Source organism: Copadichromis virginalis, linkage group LG16, assembly GCF_057382275.1.
Source record: "Copadichromis virginalis isolate Kocher_CV1m ecotype Utaka linkage group LG16, C_Virginalis_male_GT1.1, whole genome shotgun sequence".
In the NCBI taxonomy this organism is placed as follows: Eukaryota; Metazoa; Chordata; class Actinopteri; order Cichliformes; family Cichlidae; genus Copadichromis; species Copadichromis virginalis.
In genome coordinates this window covers 18833064-18857576 of record NC_140633.1, presented here as the reverse complement: position 1 = coordinate 18857576, position 24513 = coordinate 18833064, and the positions used below count along the sequence as shown (strand labels likewise).

The following is a 24513-nucleotide window of genomic DNA, read 5'->3' as shown; positions in this document are numbered from 1 at the left end:
ATGTGTGTCTACTTTGCTTTAATACATTCGACATGAATCTGGTGACCAAAAAAAGAAAAGCCAACAAAGGAAGCACCACTGAAAGCTGATGGGCTTACTGTAACATTTAATGGCCATTCAGTGTATTTTACAATGTTGCTGTGGGATAATGGTTGTGCTTGGATTTATTTTTCTTTCCGATTGTAAGTGAAACACAAAGAAGGGGAGGACGTGTGGCTGACATGCTAGTCTGCTGTGGTCTGAGATGCTGGTGCACTAGCGAAGCTTGAAGTCATGTAGAATATAGTATAGCAACTTTAAAGCAAGTGTTTGTTAGCTCCACGGCTCAATAACACAGTGCGTTTGCATGTGAGTTATTAATAACTGCGTGCTCACGCTCTCAGCTCTCATCGGCTGACACTGCAGCTACCTGACGTCTTATTCCAAGCACCGTTGTCTAAATTGAAAGTACGGAGATGCCTGAGGTTTATGAGTTCTGTCGCAGTCAGGGCTGGGGGATCACGTGCAACATGCAGCTCAAATGAAATGTGTGATTCGAAAGGAGAGAGATGACATCCCTATTTCCTGAGTCATCAAGTATCCACTCTAATGCCTTCTGTCTTTCATCTCGTCTCTCCTTTCACTTCCCGCTATGTGTTAGAAAAATGCAAGCCTAAGTCGGCTGCAACTTTATTAACTTTTCAGTCTAAAATAAGTTGGAGAAACAGGGGAAGGCTTATCTGTTGGGAATTGAGTACGGTATGCAGTACAGTATCTGTGCTGTATTTTCATCCCATCCCAGCCAAAGGTTCATATAGGTGGGCTTACACTTAAGCGCATTCACATTTATGCACAAACAGCAAGATTTCTCCTACTACCTCATGCAGAGGAATAATGTGTAGGCGTGCCCCTAGGCACTTTCTGATCCTTTGCAAAAACTGAGACAGAAGGAGGAGGTGGAGGGGGGAGTGGTGGGGGGGCAAAAGAGAAAAGAAAGCTTTGTAATGAATGTCATAAAAATGTCAGATACTGACATCTCGCATGACCTTTGGAAATACAGCTCTCTTGTTAAGTAGATTCACTGCCTATAAAAAAAATAAATTATGATTGAACTTATTAGTAAAATCTTTTTAAGCTGATTAATACGGAGCCCCGCAGGGGACATGGGAGAAAAAAAATTAAGACGGACTTTTGCGAGATCTCGCAAAACAAACTCGGGATCTCGCAAAACAAACTCGGGATCTCGCAAAAGTTTCATACATCTCCGAAAACTTTTGCAAATATGTGATGTCTTATAAACCGAGCAGATATCTGACGTTTACACAACTACATTCATGCCTCAAAATATCTTTAAAGTGTATTTTGTGACCCAGAAAGAGTAATATTACAACTAAATAGCTGCCGCCATTGTTGGAATTAAATTTTTGTGAGATCTCACAAAACTTTTGCGAGATTCCGAGTTAGTTTTGCGAGATCCCGAGTTAGTTTTGCGAGATCCCGAGTTAGTTTTGCGAGATCTTGCAAAACAAACTCGAGATCTCGCAAAAGTTTTGCGAGATCTCGCAGTTTTTTTTCTCCCATGTCCCCTGCGGGGCTCCGTAGATTAACATTAACTAGTTGTATAAAATAATGTTTTTGCATTTGTATTTGTTATTTGGGTTCAAATTCTAATCTCATAGTAAAGATGCCTCCATCACAGACACTTTTTTATTTGATGTCTAAAATAAACTGTTCTTAACAAGACAGCAAAGATTGCCGGGACTATGCTTTCTGTTGCACTGAATGTTCCTTCTTGGCTCACCTTTTTTCACTTGTTAATCTGTGGCTCCCTTCCCCAAAGAGTTTCAGAGTGCATTAATTTTTAAATTAATGCACTCTGAAAGTTAAGCCACTAGTATGTTTAGCCTTCTAGTTCCCAACCAATTGTGAAATGCAAGTTGTGCATCCTTTTTATTATTCACAAATGCAAGCATTTGGAATAACAGATGTAGTTAAAGTAGTCACAGAGGACTTTTTGGGAGCGGCAGCCAATCAAATCAAAATCAGGTATGTTTTTTTCTTATTATGAGCCAAGGTATAGTTTGGTGTAATCTCAACTTGCGATGAGTTGACTTGTGCTAAGGTGCTGCATAAGTAAAATGAAACTGAATGAAATTATTGTAGGTTATTATAAAGAAGATAATTAAACCTATTTGACATTTTGAGGGTAAAATCCTGAGGAAACTCTAGTCAGACCTTAAAGAGAAATCAGAAAGCCCCAGTTCTGTCCTCATTCATGCCACTATTATTCATCATCTGTCTAACAGATTGTCTCTCATTATCTGAGTTTTTAGGTCTTTTTGTAGGTTAAGAATATAAAGCAATATGAGCTAAAGTAGGTGATGGTGATAATGGATCTTTGAAGAAGGCAGAAAAGTTTGGAAAATAAAGTACTGGTGCTCAGTTTGAGATTTTTTTGGCAATAGAGCACAAGCTGCTATCTAATGTGCCCAAAGTCTCTCATCTGTACACATGCTGTTTCATATTCATTTTCATTTTATTTGAAACTTCAGCTATTAGCATGTTGGCAGCATCATTTTATCTGTAGTCAATCTTTCGTTGTGTGATCATTATCATAATACCAAAAACAAAGGAGGACACAGAAACAGATGGGGATACAGATTGCAAGTTTTACTGAAGGTTTATTAAAGCCAAGGATTCTCTCAGAATGCAACAGATAAGTGAGAGACTGGAAGGGAGCGTGAACTCTGTTGACGAGGAAACACAAGTTAGTGATCTATGGAAATTAAACAATCAATTTCTTTCGTGTGTCCAGTGATGGATTAGAGTTCTTACTTGGATTCTTAGTAAGTGTAAGTGTATCTCCTTTCTTTCACAGATGTGAACTCGGGTAAATGTTTGCATGCAAAGAGTATGCATTATTTTCCTTTGCACGTGATGAATGGCTTGATAAGTACGCAGCTGTGGGTGTGGGAAGTCGTTCCTGCAAAGCAAATGACTTTCAGGTTTCCAGAAGTATCCAGTCATCGGGGTAAGTTTCACTGACTGAAGAAGTTTTGTATCAAACAGACCTGATTACCACTGCAAGGGCAAAAACAGTCTGGCACAAAGAAGATGTTCAAGAAGGTCCTTAAATACTGTGGATGATGAATGGCAACCCACTGGTGGAGCAAACACAGAGCCAGTCCAACTATCCACCTAAAGCAGGATTTAAGGTTCAGCAGGGAGAGCGCGCAGAGAGCTCTGCTGTCAGAGGGAGGCAGTGTACAAAGCTACAACCGGTCTTCAATCCATACTTGCTTGTGCTGTTGTTGGTCCACTACCACAAAGAGCTAAAATAAGAAAAGAATGTTAAAAATGACGAAAAGTGTCCACCGGACCAAGTGTCAGTGCTTTTCATGCTGGATTTTTTTTTATCTTTGGAAGATTTTTCTTAAATTTCCTATTGTTGCTTCCTTGCTTATTCCAGCCTACTTGTCAACCAATCGCCATTCAGCAGATGCATAGGTCATTCGCATCTTGTGACAGGCCGTTACGATACTGGAGGACTGCATGAGAGCACATCTGTGATGGTTGAAAAAACCCTCTCTGTTTGCTTTCTGAACATAAGCGTGTAAGCTGACGGATGCATTTGCAGGACCATAAATTACATTTGAGAAAGCGAGAGAGAAAGAGCTGGAGAGGTGAGAGAAATAGAGAAAAAGGAAAACAAAGCCAAGATATCCCCAGCACATGACAATTTTACTCATCAAATTAGATTTACATTGTATTTTTCTTATGCAGCCCTCATTTGCCTTTTAACTGTCTTTCTGCATGCATACAGTATGTGTACTGAATGTGAGTATCTTCAATATCTTCAACACAAGTTATTCTCCTCTAAGAAATCGATGCTTGCCTTCGTTGATAGTTGAAAGGCATTTTGTCCATGAGGAACAAAACCAAACATGAGTCATAGAAAGTCAATGATGAAAGTCTGTGATGTCCCACTCCCAATGAACAACCAACATTCACACCCATAAACTAATACTTCACACCTTCACAACCAAAGTGACATGCACACATAGGCTACGTTCAAACTGCAGGTGTTAATGCTCAATTCCGATTTTTTGATCAAATCCGATTTTTTTTGTCTGCTTGTTCACACTACAAATAAAATGTGACAGCAAACGCGCTCTAGTGTGAACGCTCAAAGCGGCCCGCATGCGCAAAAGAAGACGTCACACACAACGCGCTCTGTTTAGACCCAGACCAAACAGTATTGTTTGACTGATGGTCCTTAATATAAAGACTTGTTTCTGACTTTACGTTTCCCAATTTTGCTTTAAGTTATAAAGTTATTTTGTTATTTACATATGGCATAATAATTATCCTTATTGCTGTTTTAGAGGAGCAGTGCTTCAAAGGATAGTTGCAGATTTCTGTCAGAATCTGCAGATTATACAGTGCAAATAAAATGTTCACGTTTCTCCAACGTTGTCTTCCAAACAGCATCATTGACATCTACATGGGATGGCCAGGAAGCGTTCGCGATGTCTTCGCGGGCGCTTCTCCGGCGTCTGTGTTGTGTCAGTGGCGTAAAAGACAGATTTAATGCGACATGACCATTCAAACAGCAGTCGCTTTCTAAAACATCAGATATGTATCGGATTCAGTACCACATACAAAAGTGACCCAGATTGGATTTGAAAATATCGGATTTGTGCCGTTCACACTGTCACACCATGATCGGATATGGGTCGCATAGGGTCAAAAAAGTCGGATTTGATGCGTTTTCGCCTGCAGTGTGAACGTAGCCATAATGACTGGTGATGTGTGATCAACCTGAGGAGCAACAACATACATCAAACCTGCTAGCTTTGTCAATAGCAAGATATTGATTTGGACCCCTGCCCAGGAGGATGATGATGTGTCTGCTTTGTTAAGCCAACTGACAGCAGTGATTTTTTTTATTTATTTCTCTCTCTAGCACCCACTCTTCAGTCCCATACATGCCAGACATCCCGTCTGTCGCCTCTCATCCATCTCAAAGTGCCTTTTCCGGTGTGAAGGGAGACCCGGGAGAGAGCGGCAGGGGCATCTGAGACATGGCACGAAGATAAGGGTTATAGTGCTTAACAGACAGTGTCTGTCTCCAAACCCCTCGGCCAGATGGCCACTGTCTGCCAGGGAGATGGCCAGTCCCCCAGGTTCACACGTGCAAATTCACACACACATGAACACATATTAAAAAAATTAAATATGCTACTGTAAATTGACTTTACAAGTGTATTATTCCAAGAGGAACGCAATAAAAAAAAATATAAAGTGGTGTGCAGAATCTTTTTAACTGCTAATTGGAGCTGCCATATCAGCTGAGCCAAAATTGAAGTCAAAGGTAATGAAGCCCTACACAAGTAAAAGGCATCATGACGTTTAAGCCATATGTGTTTTCGGCAGCCATATGCGGTTTTGTTGTCCATCCCGTCGTTGGCAAGCAATGGCTGTGACATGGCTGCCGTGGAGCGCAAAGCGAGCCTGTGTTTGATGATATCTGCCCAAGACTCCCCACTCTTCCAGGGGGAGATGTAACAGTATGTGAGCCCCTTGGATCCACAGACAGATGGAGACACTCATCTTTTCTCCTCCCCCTCCTCTCTATTCTCCCAGGCGGAGCCGTTCATCCTGCCCCGGGGAACATATGTGCTGCTTCAAGGAGGAAGTGCACAATCGCATACAGAGGCCAGTTTTAGAGATCTGGCTAAGGGCCTTTTTATTGTTTAGTCAGACCTTCTTTTTCAGCGGACAGGGTTGGATTTATTGTCGATGTAGCACACAGCAGGCTGTGACTACCTCTTGATGGCCTGTGACCACCTTGAAGTTAAAGTATATGCAGGCATAAGTCCTGCACTCCAACGTGAAGGATTAGTACAACACAAAGAGGTTATTAACAGTTAAGGTACGGCCTGTCAGGGGATGAGGTAACATTTTTTCAACCCTTTCAGAACACAGTGCAGGTTGTTGGCTCTTTCAGGTAGCTGTTGAAAACCAATTACGCCATCCAATATTCCTTTCACTTTGACAATGGCAGAGGATAATTAAATGTGATTTTCATCCAGGTAGTAGGCTATTAAATGTCTCCACCTCTGCCACTCAGCATTCAACCCTTCATTTAATTTTTCTTAAAAATAAAAAGAAAGAACTGTAAATGCAAAATTATTGTGAGGTATGTGCAAAGAGAGTTAACCTAGGAGTCACTATTACAGTGCAGTTTATAGTTACAATTTCTTTTTTCTTATTGAAAGTGTCTGATAATTATTGGTCTTGCACCTTTTTTTTGTCTTCACTCAAATAACATTCACCTTAGACTTAATTTGCAGTACGCACACTAACTGAGTAAGCGCTGATTATGTTATTAGAATGACATGTTCTCTTATTACATTACATTTTATTATGTTGGCAAGGGGCTCATAAAATAAATTTAATGCAAATTACTCTGTTGAGATTAAACTTTTCAGATTAAACTTAGTACTGAAGACTTTGATTATGACTTAAAATATGTACATTTCATTTTTTTCTTCATTTAATTCGGTTTTTGCTGTTTAATCATTTGGTTTTTTGTTTGTTTTTGGATTATGAGGTTGAATAAAAAGCCTCTAAACTCTACAGCAAGGTTTCCTTTGGGGGACATTTAAGTGGTTCCGGTCCACTTGCTTCCTTAAGGGGAAGGGTCAGTGCAAAGTTTTTCTGAGTGACCTTCACTATCATATCAGACTATGCCTCCATCCAAAGGGCATGAACGGTCAGTGAATTAATCATATCATAAAACCTCCACAGTCACATGACCTCAACCCACCTGTGGTAGATTTCAGACTGGCGTGTTACACAGAGCACTCTCGTCACTGCCGACGTCAAGACACCAAGCGGGGGGAACGTATCACAATTTGTGCAAAATGTTTATGTTGCAGGACGCCCTGGAAAAAAGTTCAGTGTTTTTAATGAGCTCCTTCAGGTTAATAACAGGTATGCATTTGCAGCTGTTCAGGAAAGTGAGTGAACATTGCTTTCAAAGGTCAGAGGTAAGACTTTGTTCAGGTAAGATTTCTCTGTTTCTCCAAATGCTTGAGTTCAAGTAAGTGCTCTCTAATTTCCTCAGGTTTGAACCTGGGTAAGAATTCTCCTGTGGGGCTAGAGTGGGACTGGCAGGTTTTTCTAGAAACTAGGCAGGAGGGTACATCAGGGCAGAGTCTGCGATGAAGGAGGACAAGTCAGGTAAGCATACAGCAAAGGTTAGCAGGCAAGTGACATCAGATGACTAAGAGGCTCAAGTAATACTACCACGCTATGTGGCTTAACGATCCAGTGAGGAGGTGAGAGGAGGACTGTGGTGTAGATGGGAAACAAGTGCCAGTGGTATCTGGGGTGGCCACATTCACTTCTGGAAGGAGGTAGGCTGAGTTAATTCACTCACACCCAGACACACATGAGAAAAGGATAGAGGTAGAGCAGACAGGGAAGACAGGTCAGCACCTGAGAGGACGGGGGGAACATTTCCTCTCAGGTGCATTTTGCAACTACGTTGTTCAACACAGCTCTGTGAAGTTGGAGGATGTAAAGTAAGTAAGCTGAAGTCCTCCTACTGGCATGTGCTGTTCCTACACACTTCATGTTGGTTTTTTCCATTAATTTGAAATGTTTTTGTGGCACCCGTGTGAGTTGTTAATAAGAAATTTCTGATATATTTTTTTTAAAGTGAAAATGTTTTTTTTTTTTAATAAAAGCATTCCTAATCTGCTGAGAGTTATCCAGAATGTCTGCAAAATTGCAAAATGCCTTCTGTAAACAATAATCCGTTCCCTACAATACAATTAATCTAAATAAAGGCGCCCTGGGATATCTGAGATGTCTCTGAACAGCTCTAGCTAATCCTTTCCATTCTACATGTACTTCTCAATTATGGAATATTCCATGTGGTTCAGAAAAAGCATCCACTCGGCCAAATGTTAAATTTCAATTTTTGTTCTGTTTTATTGCTCATGATCAGTGTTGGTCAACTTACTTTAAAATAGTAATTAGATACTAATTACTGATTACTTCTTCAAGAAAGTAATCCCATTACTTTACTGATTATGCAGTTTCAAAAATAATTCGTTACTTATTACTTAGTTAATTTTTAAAAAACACGATACACAACCTGAATACGTTATAAAGCAATAGACCTTTCAGCCCAATTCTATTTTTTCTGCATAATCCACCATATAAAATTAAATCAAAGGAAAAAGTCTATTTTTAAAACTTGTGTTATTAGTTTTAATCTTTTAACTTTATGCATATTGCATCAAGTAAAAATTAAATTATATGCAAGATTCTCTGACCAGAAGATATTTGTTTAACATTTAACTATTTTCTGCATATTCCATTAATAAAATAAAATGCAGTTTCTGACTCGTGCTTCCAAGAAGCAGTTTGCATGCCATTTAAAAAACAAGACAGATGTTAATTATTCCATGTACAACAGACAACTACAATACAAAATGTCTCCAGTCCTGCTTATCGATTTCTCATTTTTGTTACTATTATATGTAAAACAACTATAAACTATAAACTACTCTTCGCATGCTGACCCAAGTGCATACACCAGTTTACAACAACAACCTACACTAGTATCAAATGACCTGATTACCTCCACGAGGGCAACAACAGTCGGGCTCACAGATGATGTTCAAGAAGGTTCTTAAATACTGTGGCTGATTATTAGCAACAGGTGTGACCGCTGGAGCCCAGCGACAACCGCAGAGTAGATTAACATAAGCAGGATGAATTTAATAGAGTGCAATATGTTAAATTACAAAGTTAAGTAATCAAGATAAAATATACTACGAGCTACAAATTAAAGATCATAAGGAAAACTTTTTCAATGTGGCTCAATACATTTAAGCAAAATATTGGCCCTAATACAAACTGAATCATTGATGCTGCAATCAGGACTCTGGTGGAGCCACGCCTTCTGTTAAAGAATGCCTCTTTGTTTAATCGCTGAAGCTAGTTTTCTGTCACTCTGTTGTGTTTCCGCTGAATAAATCTGAGACTGATCAGATGGTATTGTTGCTTGATGGTATTATGTGATACAAACACCTGAAGTGCTAACACTTCTGGACAGTACTGTCCATAATTATAAATGAAGTCAGTCAATTAGTGCTGCATGTTTATCTTTAGCATGCATTAAAATCAATGTATTTTTTGGTAATGAGGGGTTATTGCATAATTCAACAGTGACTTACAGAAAATAAGCATTACCATGATTCTATGTAAAGGAGTGGTTTGGAATATATGGCTGACATGCAAGCGAACACATACAGTAGCCCTTTGCTGTATTTATGATGTAGGGAAAGGATTGATCATTTGCCAGATTGGTAACAAGAAGAACACAGAGTCTCGACTGGGGGTGGGCCTGTGTTGAGCGCAGATCATACGAGCCATCATGGTTCATGACTGAGTGTGATGCTAAGAGAGGAGAACGGAAAATTACCACACACCAAATTAACTTGGCAGAGTGTGATTAAAAATATTTTTTGCGAAACTAATTTGCACTTACTGTACCATAAAATTAAGGGTGCGTTGGAACAGTTGGTTCAATTTTCGGTGGACCATCAGGACTTTTGAAAATTTAATGAGGATCCAAATTGCCTCTTTCTCTCCTATCCACATCATGTATTTGTGACATCCCAATGCCGTCTCTGTCTGTTAAAGACCAAAGAGCCATTGAGCAGAGATGCATTCAGCCCAAGTGGAGCTATTTGGCAGGATTCAGAAAATATTTAAGTTTAACTGTTGTTAGTGCATCTTTTGATTTATTTTAATTGGATTTTTTACTTTTTGGTTTGTTTGTTTTTTAACGTACAGAGAGATGCATTAGACAAAATTAGTACAAATATTCAGACTGAAAATCCAAGACTTTCCATCAGTCTTGAGATGACATAGCCATTACATGGATGACCTATTAACCCTTCAGCTACAACATAGAGTGCAGGGATCATTTGTAGCCCCACAGCAGCTTATTAAGCAACTTAAATGACTCCATATATGACTCCCATTTGCTTAATCTTCCTCAGGTTACGAAGGGAAACATACCAAAAGGAATATAATCTGAATAAATATGCACGTAATCAGCTATGATAAGAGAGCTATGCCATTAGAATTCCCGTCATTAAAATAAGTGTTTTGGGTTTTGTTGGTTGTTGTTGTTTTTTTACATATAAAACACTTCTAACCATGGTTTTAGGGATCCATAGCCGAGGTAAAGGCTTTGTGTATGTGCTGCATTGTTCCCTCTTGTGGTTGACACAAAGATCGGCCTACTTGAAGTGAAGGCAGTGGATCTCTATGAGCTTCTCATGATATGGCACGAAGACATTAGGGTGACGGGTGTTCTAACCTATTCTCCTCATGGTCATTGTGTGTTGAAGAGAAATGTTACAAGATGACAGCAGAGAGAGCAAGCAGAATATAATCATCCTTTACCTTTCCATGGCCTCAATCGAGTGTAGCGGTCCTTTGCGTGTCCGCTGCAGACATCCGTGGTCTGTCTGAAATGACAGAATAAGAAGCCATGACTGACTTTGATTTGCTGGAAAAGACACAAGTTATGAGCCCTGGTGGTATTTTTATAGGCTAACCTTAACCCTTCTTACCAATGAACCGTTGCTCACATCACAAATTTTTCAGTCATTCTGTAAGAGGCCAGTATCTGTAGAAACAACCAGACCGGCCTCAGTATGGAATGAGCATTATCTTCCTAGAAAAGCTAGCTAGCTATCTAGCTACATTAATAATACATTTTTTTTAAGTGGATACAGAGAAATAGCAAGTTTTAAAATCTTAAACCATCATTTTTTTAAACCACAAAAAGGCTGTAAAAATGCAGTACTGGGTGATTGGTTAACTGTCTGACTAAAGTAGAAGTATGTCCTGGTAGTTTTTGTTACTGGCCAAACCAACACAATTCATTTTCAAGTACAAATCAATCACCAAATTGAAATATGATGTTAGAAATGAGTAAAACAAACTGCTACTGCAATAATGGTAGTATCGATCAACATTGATGAAAACACACAGTATGTCAATCCACGAAGATTAAAAGTCACAAGTGATGAAACTGCATTTTTCATTTAAATCAATGCAAAAATAAATGCAGATCTACTGTGATGGCATCAGCCACACATGGGTAAAACCTGTCCATTCATTCGTTTCATTGGTTTGGTTTGCAGTTATTTCAGTAATATAATTCATTATTATTCTTACTTAAACCTAACAATGATATTATGAAGTGCACGCATAGTAGCATTGTGTGATTTTTAAAGATGTTTTCTGTTATATTAATTATTTTTCTCCTTCTTTGAGTTACCTGGTCTGGGGAGGCCGTTTCCTGTCTGGACAAAAGGCGTGGCCAAGGCCTGACTTTGAAAACACAGGACCAACTAAGTGTTTGTCAGAAACGGGGGCTGTTTTAGGTTTAGTCATGTTATTTTTGCGCTTAGTTGGTATTGGTGTTTGTTTTTGTTTCCCCTATTGTGTGTAAATGGTTTGGTGAAACCACTATATAGGTTACCCTCCTGTGTCTTTGTGTTTAGGTCAGTTTGTGAGTTAAGTTGTGTCTATTTTGTTTGGTTAAGTTTCTGGAAGTTACTCTTTGAGTAGAGTTATATTTAGTTGACCTCTTTTAATGGGCTCAGTAATTATATTTTGAACTTTGTCTTTTTGGGGTTAAAATTTTAAAAAGCCCATTTTGAAGACATTTTTCCTGTTTCCTCTATGCCGTTGCTGCTTGGTCCCTCACACCTACACATTACACAATAGTCCAGGGGAACAGGTGAAAAAATTGTTCTGGTGACAAACATTAACAAACATCATCAGTTCTTTCTCTCTTGTACCAAGACGTCTTGCAGCAGGATCAGCAACACCTGATCTCAGATGCATGGTTGTAGGTAACCTTGTACCTACAGCGAATAAGCCACAGGAGGGGATGTTTCTGCCTCAGGCTGGACACATTTAGTTGAAAGGACTGTCTTAAAGTGACGGATCTGAAAGGCCTAAGCTTCTATGAGGATGTGTAAGAGCAAGTGTATCAAATGCAGTAGACTGCAAGGGGGGAAGGGGTCTTCTCCAGTGCATTTGTAGAATTTGGATTGTTCTGCTGATACCAGATTTGTTTTAGTCTAAGATGGTTCAGATCTAAAACTTCATTGTTCTCAGTAATTTCTCTGAGACGTTATTGCTTTGACAAAACTTTTGACAAAAAAGAACTTTGTAAACTCTTGTACTTTTGCACAGAATATAAAAAAGTAACCTTGGTCCTTTTAATGTTAAGATGAGCATTAAAATGACTGCTGCCAGAATTTCTTCTTGTAAGCTGGTAAACTATGATACGTCATGAAATTGATGAAGGTAAAGCTGAATTTGTTTGATTTTCCTATATTTCAGGAGGCTCACATTTGATTCAAGCAGCAGAATCCAGTCTAGCTCATAGCTCCCTGCCACTATGAAGTAAACAAAAAATGGGGAGTGTTGAGTAAAAAAAAAAAAATACAGAAGTTAGCAGACATGCAAACAACACTAACATAACAGAGTGAGAAGTGTGAAAGTTGGCAGGGTGCATCACTATGTCATGCAAAGAGTGAGTCATGTTAGCATATGACACAGTGCAGTTGACTGCCTAAAGTACTCTGCATTACATAACATTATTATTTTTCCATGGTGATTTTAAGGTATTTTTTCATTTTAAATTGTGTCAAATGTCTTTCTTTATGAGAGGTTTGTGTATAATTTAGTAAAATGTCACTATGAATGGTGTTCCCCAGGGTTCAATTTATGGATCCTTTCTGTATCCATCATTAAATAGAGCCAGGTAATGAGCCATCATCCAGTTTAAATACACATTTGCAGTTGTGTATGCTGCCAAAGTGGGTTTATGGGTCTTGAGTGGGTTGGGCTGTTGCTCAGAAGCAGTGTTGCTAAGATTTTAGTTACACAGGCACAAGAGACTTGTTGGAAACTATCTAGCAACAACCAGTCTTGAGTAAAAATGTGTCTTCCCATCCAGTTGGTGAATGGTTGCTAGAAGTTGCTGGTGATTCCTTTGTTCAATAGCAAGTTGTCATGGTTGCCAGTGGTTAGCATGTCATGTCTGAAAATACAGAGTCACATTACAGTATTTGTATTGTATATATGTATTTGTACTGACATTAGATTACACACAGGTGCACTCCATTTAGTCATTAGCACTCATCAGGCAATGTCTATGGGCAACTGACTGCACTCAGACCAAAGGGGGCTGAATAATTACGCACTCCCCACTTTTCAGTTATTTATTTGTAAAAAAAAATGTTTGGAATCATGTATGATTTTCTCACGTGTATACCACTTTGTATTGGTCTTTCGCGTTGAATTCCAATAAAATTGATTCATGTTTGTGGCTGTAATGTGACAAAATGTGGGAAAGTTCAAGGGGGCCGAATACTTTTGCAAGCCACTGTACTTGCGAACAAGCAGTTTTGAAACTGTAAAAAGTATAACACAAATGTTGTCTGTTTCTAGTTTGCATTGCACTTTTTCAAGTTTATCTTCAGCAGAGAAAACAAATGGCAAGTGTTTGTTCAGATTCTATTTCACCTGACTATAACCAGGACCCTCCAACAACCAGTGAAAGAATTCACATTTTTCCCTCGTGACTATGGTTGTCAGATGGTCACTGACCGGTCTCTGGATCTGTGTGACTGAGGTCTGGAGCATTAAATGTTCAATAACACTGAGTCTTGAAAAATGCAAAATAGAATTACCAATAAGCTTTCATCAAAATGCAAAGTCCAAACAACCAATTATAGAGCAGCTCACATACACACTACTTGGTTGCAAACTGTGAGCTACTCTCACACATTCACCCTAAAATGAACCAAAAACAATTGGAACAATTATTCTAACAAATGCTGGGTTGCATAAGTAACAAATTTCCATTTCTTGATTATTTTACAACATAAAGAATTGATTTTGCTTGTCTTGAAGTAAGTTTCTACACTTGGTAATTAAAAAGAGAGAGCAAACATGTACCCCATATTAACTATCTGTGTCTGCCAATTTGTGTGCAAAATGAATCAAAAATCACATGTTAAGCAAATCAGTTCATTTGGTTTCAACCTTGACTCGTTGTCATTTAAGAAGTAAAACTGGCACTGCTAACCAAGTCTTCGTACATGCAAAACTGTTTCTGTTTAGTGTGTGTGTGTGTGTGTGTGTGTGTGTGTGTGTGTGTGTGTGTGTGTGTGTGTGTGTGTGTGTGTGTGTGAAATATGTCTTTTAAGATTAATTTTATTTTCAGTGGTTAGAGTCTCCAGAAATTCAATGTGACCCAGTATAAGCTGATGGTAATGCATGTAGAAGTTGTTTGTCGACCACCATTATACAACAAATATACAAGAAGAATGCCTTACAAGCTGCCAGACCTCAGACAATAAGGCATGGGAAGATTAACCATTACCACATGAACAGAAGATGCCAAGGTACAAGGGAATTCAGCAAGCCCTGAAACAAACAATCCAATAGTAAATATGTGACAATACATCATTTACATTCAAAATATCTTTGAAGTACAAACAGAAAATGCTCCTGAATCTCTAAAGGGGCCTCTGTAATAATTTATTGAGAAGCTGAATTGTAGTCATTGTAGGGATAAACCCAAACAGCATATATATATATACATATTGTATATTTTATTCAAAGTGCCCTACATTTTGACTCTCATGCACCAATTTGCACACTAATAGTGCAGCAAGCTTCAGTGCCATTCAAGTCATTAGCATAAACATCTGTAGGTTCTCAAGGACACTTTGACAAGACAGAAGAAGAATACTGCAATTAGCTGCTGACCTCTACCTGCTGGCTCACAAAAAGAAACACATAACAGTATTCCTATTCCCTGAACTCTAGTGGTAATATTTATCAGTCAGGTTTGGATAGCCACCACCTTTTCTTCTCTGCAAGGACAGCGCAAGGGCTTTTAATGAACAGTATAGTCATTCGATTTTTAACTAAGTCAAACACATGAACAAAAACATAACAACAAATTACTCCCAATGCATGACTGAAAAGTAAAATGTGCATTTTTTTTTTTTTTTGGAAAAAAGGGGAAGTCTTCATTAATTCAAAACTCTCAAGAAAAAGAAGAAAATTGCCAAATGATTGACTCCCTATCTTCTACATATTTTAAAAGTCCCCAAACCTTTGCAAATAACTTTTGTTTTTCTTTCTGGATATATGTTTGGAGTTTTTTAGTGGAAGATTTGATATTATTTGTCATATCCAGCATGTAATATTTGACCAGTGAGTTTGAATCTAGTGGAATACCATTATGCAATACTTTTTAATAGGGTTAATAATGAGTAATAAGTAATACAATACTTTTTTAAAGTAATCACACCAGCATTGTTGATGGCCTGGATTTTCAGTTGGTACTTTGCGGTACTTTACTACCCTCACTCACCACCACAAAATCCAAGACACAAACTACAACTTGTAATTAGTTTACTGTTAACATGAACCCTCATTTACACCCACAAATACAAAACAAGTGGAAACCACTTGTAGAATAAAAGAACAAGGCAACTATTATGCCTTAACACCATTAAAGTTTAGCTGCTCCGCTGATATCAGTCATTTATCTTCACTAATCATAGTAGGCTAAATTTGCAGGTCCCTCTCTCCTCACAGAAGCAGTGGTGTGTCTGAAGACTCAAGCAGTGAGCGTTAACCCACAGCTGCTCTGACTTTGACGCACAGCGTGTGGTACTGCAGGTGGACAGCGCTCCACTAACACCCCCTGCAACTCTCGATCAAACAGCTTTTCTAGTGGAAATTCAGCATTTCTGCAATTGATTAATTTTCAAAATCACGTCTCATTGATTTTTCCACTTAATTCAATAATCTAATTTAGAATATTTGACATGAATAGTTGATAGCCCTACTCTCTATATCCATGTGTCTCATCTGGACAGACTAATCAAAACATGAAAACAAATGAATCAAAAGATGCACATGAATTTTTGAATAAATTATCTCTCGTGTACATATATTACATGCTCTGTGTTGTAATTTATGCACTCTGTGGCCACTGATAGACTCCCTAGTGTGAATGCCATTGGACCATGGAAGGAAGCAGGAGGACCTTGAGAAAAAGCAAAGTGCCATGCAAATCTTGCCCAGAGACACAGCACAACATGTCAGCTAAAATCTAAATCTTTATTGATTTCCAATCAATAAAATCAATAAAATCAAAATTACTTTGATATATTTCTTTTGTTTTCAGATGAGGGAAATATTGTGAGATGGCAATAAGGGGTAGCACTGTATATGTGCCTTCTTTCCTTACACTAGCCCCATCTCTGTGGTCTCTAATAACACACTGTCAATACACTACAGTTATGAAGTGCCCCTTAGGGAATCACATCATCCGTCCTTCAAAATAGGTTGTTTGTTTATTGTGCCCATTGACATAAAAATGAAAATAAAGTCATAAAATTCCAGACAGACAGATGGACAGAGAAATATAAAGTTTGGATAGGCTCAAATCTGGGACTTCAAAGAGCTTTTTTCATCACCGGCTTTAATGAAGCCTTCTCAGAAGGGAGTGAGCAGTGAGACTTGCTTTATTAAAGCACAGTCACTAAGGGCCCCCTATGGACCCACATAACAAAGTGTGTCATTAAAAATTAACTTTGGGTGGAAGAGACTTAGTCACAGAGGAGAGAAGTAGCACCTAATCAGTCAGGTCTAAAGCTAAGAGGCCTGGAGAGTGACCGTGGCATGGCAGAGGTAAAGCTCTAGGTTTAGGCTACGTGAAAATCCCAGATATCACTGTACAGTGCAGAGATTAAAACAGATGAAAGGCTACTAGATTTCTGGAGAACAAAAGATATCTGGAGTAAGAAATAAAGAAGAAACTGGAAGGGCATCTGATAGTATGAAATCTGGAAAGGGGGCAAGATCAGATCATTTTCCTGTTGATTTGCATGAAAGTGTTAAAATAAAATAGTTAGTACTACTGTTATCACCATGGCAGCATTAGCTTTCTATGAACGGTGCTCTAAGTATATTACTTTCAAAGCATGGGAAACTTTCTATCAAACATGAGAAAATACAAGTTCTGATCTTAAAGGGATATGAAGAATTTTACCAAGAACAAGTCTAAATGTGTCAACCAGTAATAAAAATAATAAACACCAGAAGTGATTTTTTTTTCTTTCTTTCTGTTTTCACTGTAAGGCAGGGTTTTCATAATGCTAGAAGAGTAAATATTATAAATAAAAGTCAGATAAAGCACAGATACAGATGGCTCTGTTTGTTCAATGTGCTGGAAAATTTCTGTTTGGAAAAAATTCAGAAAGTGTGTTCAGCTGATTCCAAGCACAGACACTTTTTTGGGACAAACAGGAATAATTCACACCCAATTTCTTTTTAAAGAGTCTCCACCATGGTTGCCATCTGTCTGCACTGCTGTTTACAACTTCACTAACAAATCTATGGAACAACGGTGGGACCGACTAAGCATAAGATATCATTATATGCTGATGATGCCAGTTTTGTTTTGCCTTATTACAATGTATAAAATGAAGTCAGAAATTTACTTTCTAGTACAAATAAAAGAAGGAACCCACTTGCTTTACTGTTTAATGTCATATAACAATTCCTATACAAATTGTGCCAAACACAGAACAGGTTGTTTGTGGTAATTATGGACCTGTTTTCACTGACTGGCACGTGTTGTGAAAGTTTCAAAACTACCTTCACATGCGTATTTATATAAAACACTGCAAAAGCTGGCTGGTAAGTATATTATTAAAAATTTTGTGTGAAGAGTATTCAAAATAATCTGTCTCTTTGTTAATATAAAGTCCCTTTTGGGGTAACCAGATTTTAGCCCAAGATGAGCAGATGCTACATTTAATTTTGGGTCCTTTGGGATTTAAAAGAAAAAATTTAGAATTAAGGTACAAATACTACGGAAGCGTAGAGCTGCCACCCAGGCAAAAGAAAAATACAAGTGTATCACGTTATAACGTGAAAGGTTTATTGTTCTAACAAGATACTTTTCCTGTTTGTACAATATACTATCATGTTTGTACAATATACTTTTCACGTTTGAACAACATAATATCACGTTATTACAATATACATAATTATCACGTTCGTACAATATAATTATCACGTTCGTACAATATAAATATTATATTGTACGAACGTGATAATTATATTGTACGAACGTGATCATATATTGTACAAACGTAAAAAAAAAATACCATTACAATAACATTTTTTATTGTAAGAACGTAAAACGTGTTGCATTCGGAAACCCAAATCCATGGTAGTTGTGGAGAGTGCACGCTCGTCAGAACTGGCACTTAACTTTGAATGCCCTGCTTTCAACATGGACACAAACACTGATAGCCCACTTCTGAGATTTCTTCGGAATCGTGGTGTACCTGAGGACTGTCTCTTACGAATGCTACAAGAACACGTAAGTGCACTCTTGAGGGGGAAACTTGTAAAACTCGCTTTTTACGAAGTTACAGCGTCTAAAAATGTGACATATTGCTAAGTTAGCAACCACAGCGGTTTTCGCTTCTCTCGCTTTGACTGCGTAAGGACGTAACGGTAGGCTGCATTGGTGTGGATCTTTAATATGGAATGGAAAATGTAAAACAAATTAACCCGCTGTATAAAACTGGGTCGTTGTATGACCACATGTTACTACTTAACCCGTATGCAGATTCCAGGTTTCTTAAATATATCGCTATATTATGTGATGCACAATGTTTCCTTGTTTATCTAAAAACAAATGAATTAAACTGTGTTTATATTGATATTTGTCTTCAATTAAAAAAAAACAGTGAGTTCAACCCTTTGTGCTCTGTGCAACTGAAAGATACGTGAATACTAATTTACTTTTTCAAAGGTGGGCGTTGTATATACTGTAATATTTCTATTAATAACATGTTAGAGAATCTCATTAATGTTGCTGCCATAGAGAGAGGAAAAGAATAAATGCTAAATATTGATGGCTGCCACTAAAATAATAACAGACAATTATCAAAACACATGTGAAATTTACATACATTTTTTTAGTGAGGTACCTCATGTGGTGTGGCAGCAGGTATACCTTGTACTTCTGTATAGTAATAAATATCCCTGTTATTACAGATTGATGCCACAGTGATTGATTTCATGGATGACAAGACCCTGTCTGATTACATCCCAACATATGGTGACCGGATAGCTGCCAGACGGTTCTGCTTGGAAAACAGTGGTGCAAGTACTAAGGAATCAAGAAAAAACTCATTGCTCGAAAAATTGAAGGAAAAGATGGGAATCAATGAAAATGAGAAGAAACCTGATCATGAGGAGGCATTTGTTTCTAAGAGAAAAAGAACATATGCAAAAAACAACAAATGGGCTGAGAAAAAGACACGAAAAATTGAGTTAGGGTGGATCCATGAAGGTAAGCAAGTGAGAAAGCGCAGAGGAGGAGGAACAAGGACCTTTGATGTGCCCAAAGACTCCAAAAAAGCTGACATATTACAGTATGCTAAAGATCTTTTCTTTCCAAGTGGAAAAAGCAAATTTGGAAGATGGGAAGTGTTCAGTCATGACATATTAGACTATCAGGAAGAGGCCGTATTTGATGAAGATGTCACAGTTGGAGAACTCTATTCAGCACTTAAAATGGGAATGTTGAGATTTTACTTGTGCACAAGAAGATTTTCCAATGATGAAGATGATGAAGAAGTTTATGATAGAGGGAAAACACATGTAAACAATGTTACACAACTGACTGACTCACATCAAGGAGATGAAGAAGCTTCTCACACTGTTGTGATCTCATCATCAGAATCTAGGAATGCTGATGAAGATGTATTATTAGACACATCTGAGGTAATGATTGGACCCTACCTTGGAGAGCCTCTGCCTTGTCAACTTGATGACACTGTAATAGATGAACCATTCCTGCAGTTTGAGGAAGATGATCTGGTCATCACATCCATTACACTTCCTCCAACAAACACAGCAGTCAGTAGTCCAGAAACATCTATAAGCAATGAAGCAATAAGCTCTGCAGGATCATATGATGTTGTCTGTGTTACCATCAAACTTCACAGGGTTACTATTCTGGAGGAGATGATCAGCCAGTTCAAAGATCCAACACTCCTCATACACCCTCTAAAATACACCTACATTGATGAAAAAGGAGCTGACGCAGATGGCGTATCAAGAGATGTGTATGCTGCATTTTGGTCAGAGTTTGTGGACAACACAGCTGAAGGAGAGGAGTTCAGAGTGCCATCACTGTCTCCTAAATGGCAGGAAGAAGAGTGGAAATCCATGGGTAGAATTTTACTGAAGGGATTTCAAGACCATGGATATTTCCCTTGTCGCCTTGCTCCTGTTTTCACAGTGGCACTCATCTTCGGTGAGAATCAAGTATCAGATGATCTGCTGTTTGAAAGTCTTCTCTTTTACCTAAGTCAATCAGATAGGGATCTGATAACAAGGGCACTAAAAGAAGATCTTTCAGATGAAGACAGGGATGAAGTGCTGGATCTCATGGATCGCCTAGATGTATCAGTGCTTCCAACCAAAGAGAACTTAAAAGGCCTTCTTCTGAAAGTCGCACACAAACAATTAATCCAAAAACCAGCATATGCCGCAGAGAAAATGTCCTTAGTTGCAAGCTACTTCCTAAAAGAAGCTTTTCAAAGCCCACAAGATGTCCTACAAATGTATGAGGATAAAAAGCCAACAACGAGAAAGCTTTTGAAGTTGCTTACTGCCTCTCCCACCACTCAAGCAGAGAAGCAGAGCTTCAGATTTCTGCACCAGTACATCAGAGGACTTGACGATACAGGGCTCAGAAGGATGTTCAGGTTTCTTACTGGGTCAGATGTCATCTGTGTTGACAAGGTTGAGGTACTGTTCACGCCTGTGGATGGACTGGCACGACGACCTGTGGCACACACATGCGGCCCTCTTCTGGAACTACCATGGACATACACGTCCTACCCAGAACTACGAAATGAACTGAACAATGTTTTGGCTGCTAAAAGCTCTTATGAGTTCAGCATAGCTTGATTAAAGTCCATCATGTTTAAACCAAAGAATGAAAGGTTTGCACTAACAATGACTGGCTATGAAGCTCTAAAGTTTGTTAAACCCACAAACAGGGAACACATCATTGTATAAAAAAAGAAAGAGCTTAAATTTCAGGGAAGTGTTTTATTTCATATTTGAATTTATTTTCAAAAATTGTGGATAACATCAATTTGTTTCCACCATGAAAAATGTAAATTTCAGTTTAAATTTTCATACTTAAAAGTTTTACTAGTTTAAATGTTAACTAATTATGTTTAATAAGTTCATATGGTTAGCAGCAAGTGGTGAACTATGCTTATTATTAGTTCTTATCATGTGTCAAGGTCCTTTTCCACAGGTCTGTGGTGCAGTTTTGTAGGATACAAGATGTCTGCTAGAGGGGATGTTTTGTTTAGTAATAATTCAAAAGACTTAATATTAATTATTTTCAAGTATATTTTTTTTACCTTTCCACCAGTCATTTGTTTAGAACATATTTTAAGGGAATAACTTTGGAAGGCAATGTGTTTGATGCAATAGTTGACTGGAATAAAAGACAGAAAATTGGCACATAAGTTAAGTTTTGTAGTGTTTATCAAGAGTCCGTGTTTTCTTCTCCTTGAACACAAATAAAAGGGAGGTTAACATCTAACACTATTTGTTAATTATTAAATAATGCAGAATTTGTACATTTACCAGTTTACAAGAAACTGTTCGTGGATGAATAGCAGTTGCACAATGTGTTCAGTAAAATTGAAAACAATATTTCATGAATGATAATGTATAGGATCAGCAGTTTAAAAAATGTTTTTTTGACAGTCTTAAAACAGAAATCAGATATAATAGAAATTCCGTTAAAAAATAATTGGAAATGCCAAAAGGTTGGAGTACGCAGATTTGGTTAAATATATTTAGACATGCTTGCTTGCTACTATCTTGAACCGAAAATCCAAACAAAATAATAATGAATGTCTTTTCTATTGTTTATTGCACAAATAAAACATTGTACCCAAAAATATATGCGTAAAAATTCCCAAAGCCCAATTATATTTAGGTTTATAAGTCCTTCAGTATATAGGCTCTCAGGAAGAGATACAGTTCAATGGATTCATCTGCTGTGCTTGGTGGAAGTAAGAAGTTCTCTGACATTATAAGGCAACACAAGCTGAAAACGGTTTCATCACAGGTATAAGGTCCTCTCTGTTGACATTCTTGCTTACAAGCATCCACTGCCTCCCAAGAAACCTCTTTCAGATGATCCTGTCCTCCAAAGAGATGAGGGATGGTGTACATGAGAATCGGACGTCCACTTGGAGCAACTGCATTTCTGCTTCTGCGTATTATGTGGGTGTTCCACATATGTGCAACTTGCTGCAGCTCTTCCTATTAAATATTAAAAATTAAAAAATCTCATATCAGTAAAAGAACACATTTCTCTTGGCTCAACATGTTACCCAAAACGGCGCTGGCACGGCTGGCAGCCTTAACCCAATTTCCCTCGGGATGAATAAAGTACGATCAATCAATCAATCAATCAATCAATCAATCAATCAATCAATCAATCAATCAATCAATCAATCAATCAAAAGCACCACACAATGACAGTCGGAAAAACAGAGTTTATCAAAAATACTCAACAACAAGAATAACAGTGGTAGACACGTGATACTTTGGAAAATTTTAAGTAATTATTAAACGTGAATTGTTTTAGACAGTGCGATTTTATGTTTCTGGCCAGTGAAATATGCATTTTTTTTCATATCCTCAACGGAGTGATAATAGGGATGGTGCATGGTAGGTGTTAAAGCAAACTTTTTATTCTCTCTCCGTGTCTCTCTTTCTCTCTAACACACACACACACACACACACACACACACACACCTACACACACACCTACACACACACCTACACACACACACACACACACACACCTACACACACACACACACACACACACACACACACACACACAATGACTCATTAAAAGAATATAAACATGGTTACATACCTCGATGACGTTCAGGCACGTAAACAATATGAGCTGCTTGTCCAAAAAACATCCAGAAAAGCAATCATGGTCTTTTAGTTCCTGGAGACGATTTATCCAGTGCTGAGCATGATGTCGTCTCAGAAAGGCCCACCAGCCTTCAATACGCTGATTGTGATTGCTGGATCCAGTAATAAAACAGTTTCTGACATTCGGATCCATAGTCCAGCGCAAGAATCGTTGCATCTCGGCCATTATGACATTTTCTGTTCCCAAATCAGAGCGAATCCTAGCAGGTGTTCCCATCCTCTTTTCAACTTCTGCTATGAAATATCCAGCAATGACTTTGGGATCATTGTTTGTTGAATAGGCATGAAGCCAAATCATAACTCTCGAAAACCCATCAATAGCTCCATTTATACAGATTCCAAAAGGCTTCAGTTTGTCATAGGAGTCAACATGCCACATGAAATTTGGTCCAGGATTTACATACGTGCGTCGCATTAGGCGATTTCTGCGTCGTTGCTCAACACCGTAAGGGTCAAGATATTTCAGTAAATGTCTCACAGTACTCTGCGTGACAACATAACCTGCCTGAATGCAGTTCAGGTGATGTAGTTTGTATCCATGGAGCCTCCCATGTCCCTCCAGTTGATCAATAAGAAATCGTGCCACCTCAATCGGATCGGACTCATTCTTTCTCCTGTACAGTCCCATGCGTTTTAGGTTTCTTCTAAGTGTCCGCATGCTTATCACAATACTGTCCAAACTGCTCAATAACAGCAAAATCTCCCCATGCCTCAATCCAAGCATAAAATAGAACTTAATTAATTCCAATAAACGAGCCATTTTCTCGCACTCTGATCTGCACTGTCACCCACTTCACTATGTTTTACACTTCCGTATCTTTACGGCAATATATCATGCTCGAACAATAAAATATATGTTATAACGTGAAAATTTTATTGTTAAAACAATATAATTATCACGTTCGTACAATATAATATTTATATTGTACGAACGTGATAATTATATTGTACGAACGTGATAATTATGTATATTGTAATAACGTGATATTATGTTGTTCAAACGTGAAAAGTATATTGTACAAACATGATAGTATATTGTACAAACAGGAAAAGTATCTTGTTAGAACAATAAACCTTTCACGTTATAACGTGATACACTTGTATTTTTCTTTTGCCTGGGTGGCAGCTCTACGCTTCCGTACTAATACTGTATACTGTTAAGTCGAATTGTTGAATGTTGTCATTGTGTTTCTTAAATTTGTAAAGTCTTAGTTCAAGCAGTAGGATCAAAGACATTCCTTTGTCTCTGACCACCTCCCCTAGCCACTCTGTGCTGGGGAAGGTTTTATTGCAGATACATCCTATCTGACA

At 38.1% G+C, this 24513-nt stretch overlaps 2 protein-coding genes across 2 annotated transcripts; one reads left to right on the top strand and one right to left on the bottom strand.

Moving 5' to 3' along the window:
- The first annotated feature begins 18264 nt into the window (after nucleotides 1-18264).
- Nucleotides 18265-21915, top strand: LOC146690582 (uncharacterized). The gene is made up of 2 exons (XM_085435743.1): nucleotides 18265-18517; nucleotides 19201-21915. Exons 1-2 carry the CDS (start codon nucleotides 18362-18364, stop codon nucleotides 21124-21126), a joined length of 2082 nt encoding a protein of 693 aa, XP_085291869.1. The 5' UTR covers nucleotides 18265-18361; the 3' UTR covers nucleotides 21127-21915.
- Nucleotides 21916-22007: 92 nt separating this feature from the next.
- Nucleotides 22008-24060, bottom strand: LOC146690581 (uncharacterized). Its single transcript, XM_085435742.1, has 2 exons — nucleotides 23135-24060; nucleotides 22008-22509 (listed from the first exon to the last, which is right to left on the bottom strand). The coding sequence occupies exons 1-2, from the start codon at nucleotides 23960-23962 to the stop codon at nucleotides 22183-22185; spliced, it is 1155 nt and encodes a 384-aa protein (XP_085291868.1). The 5' UTR covers nucleotides 23963-24060; the 3' UTR covers nucleotides 22008-22182.
- Nucleotides 24061-24513: the final 453 nt, after the last annotated feature.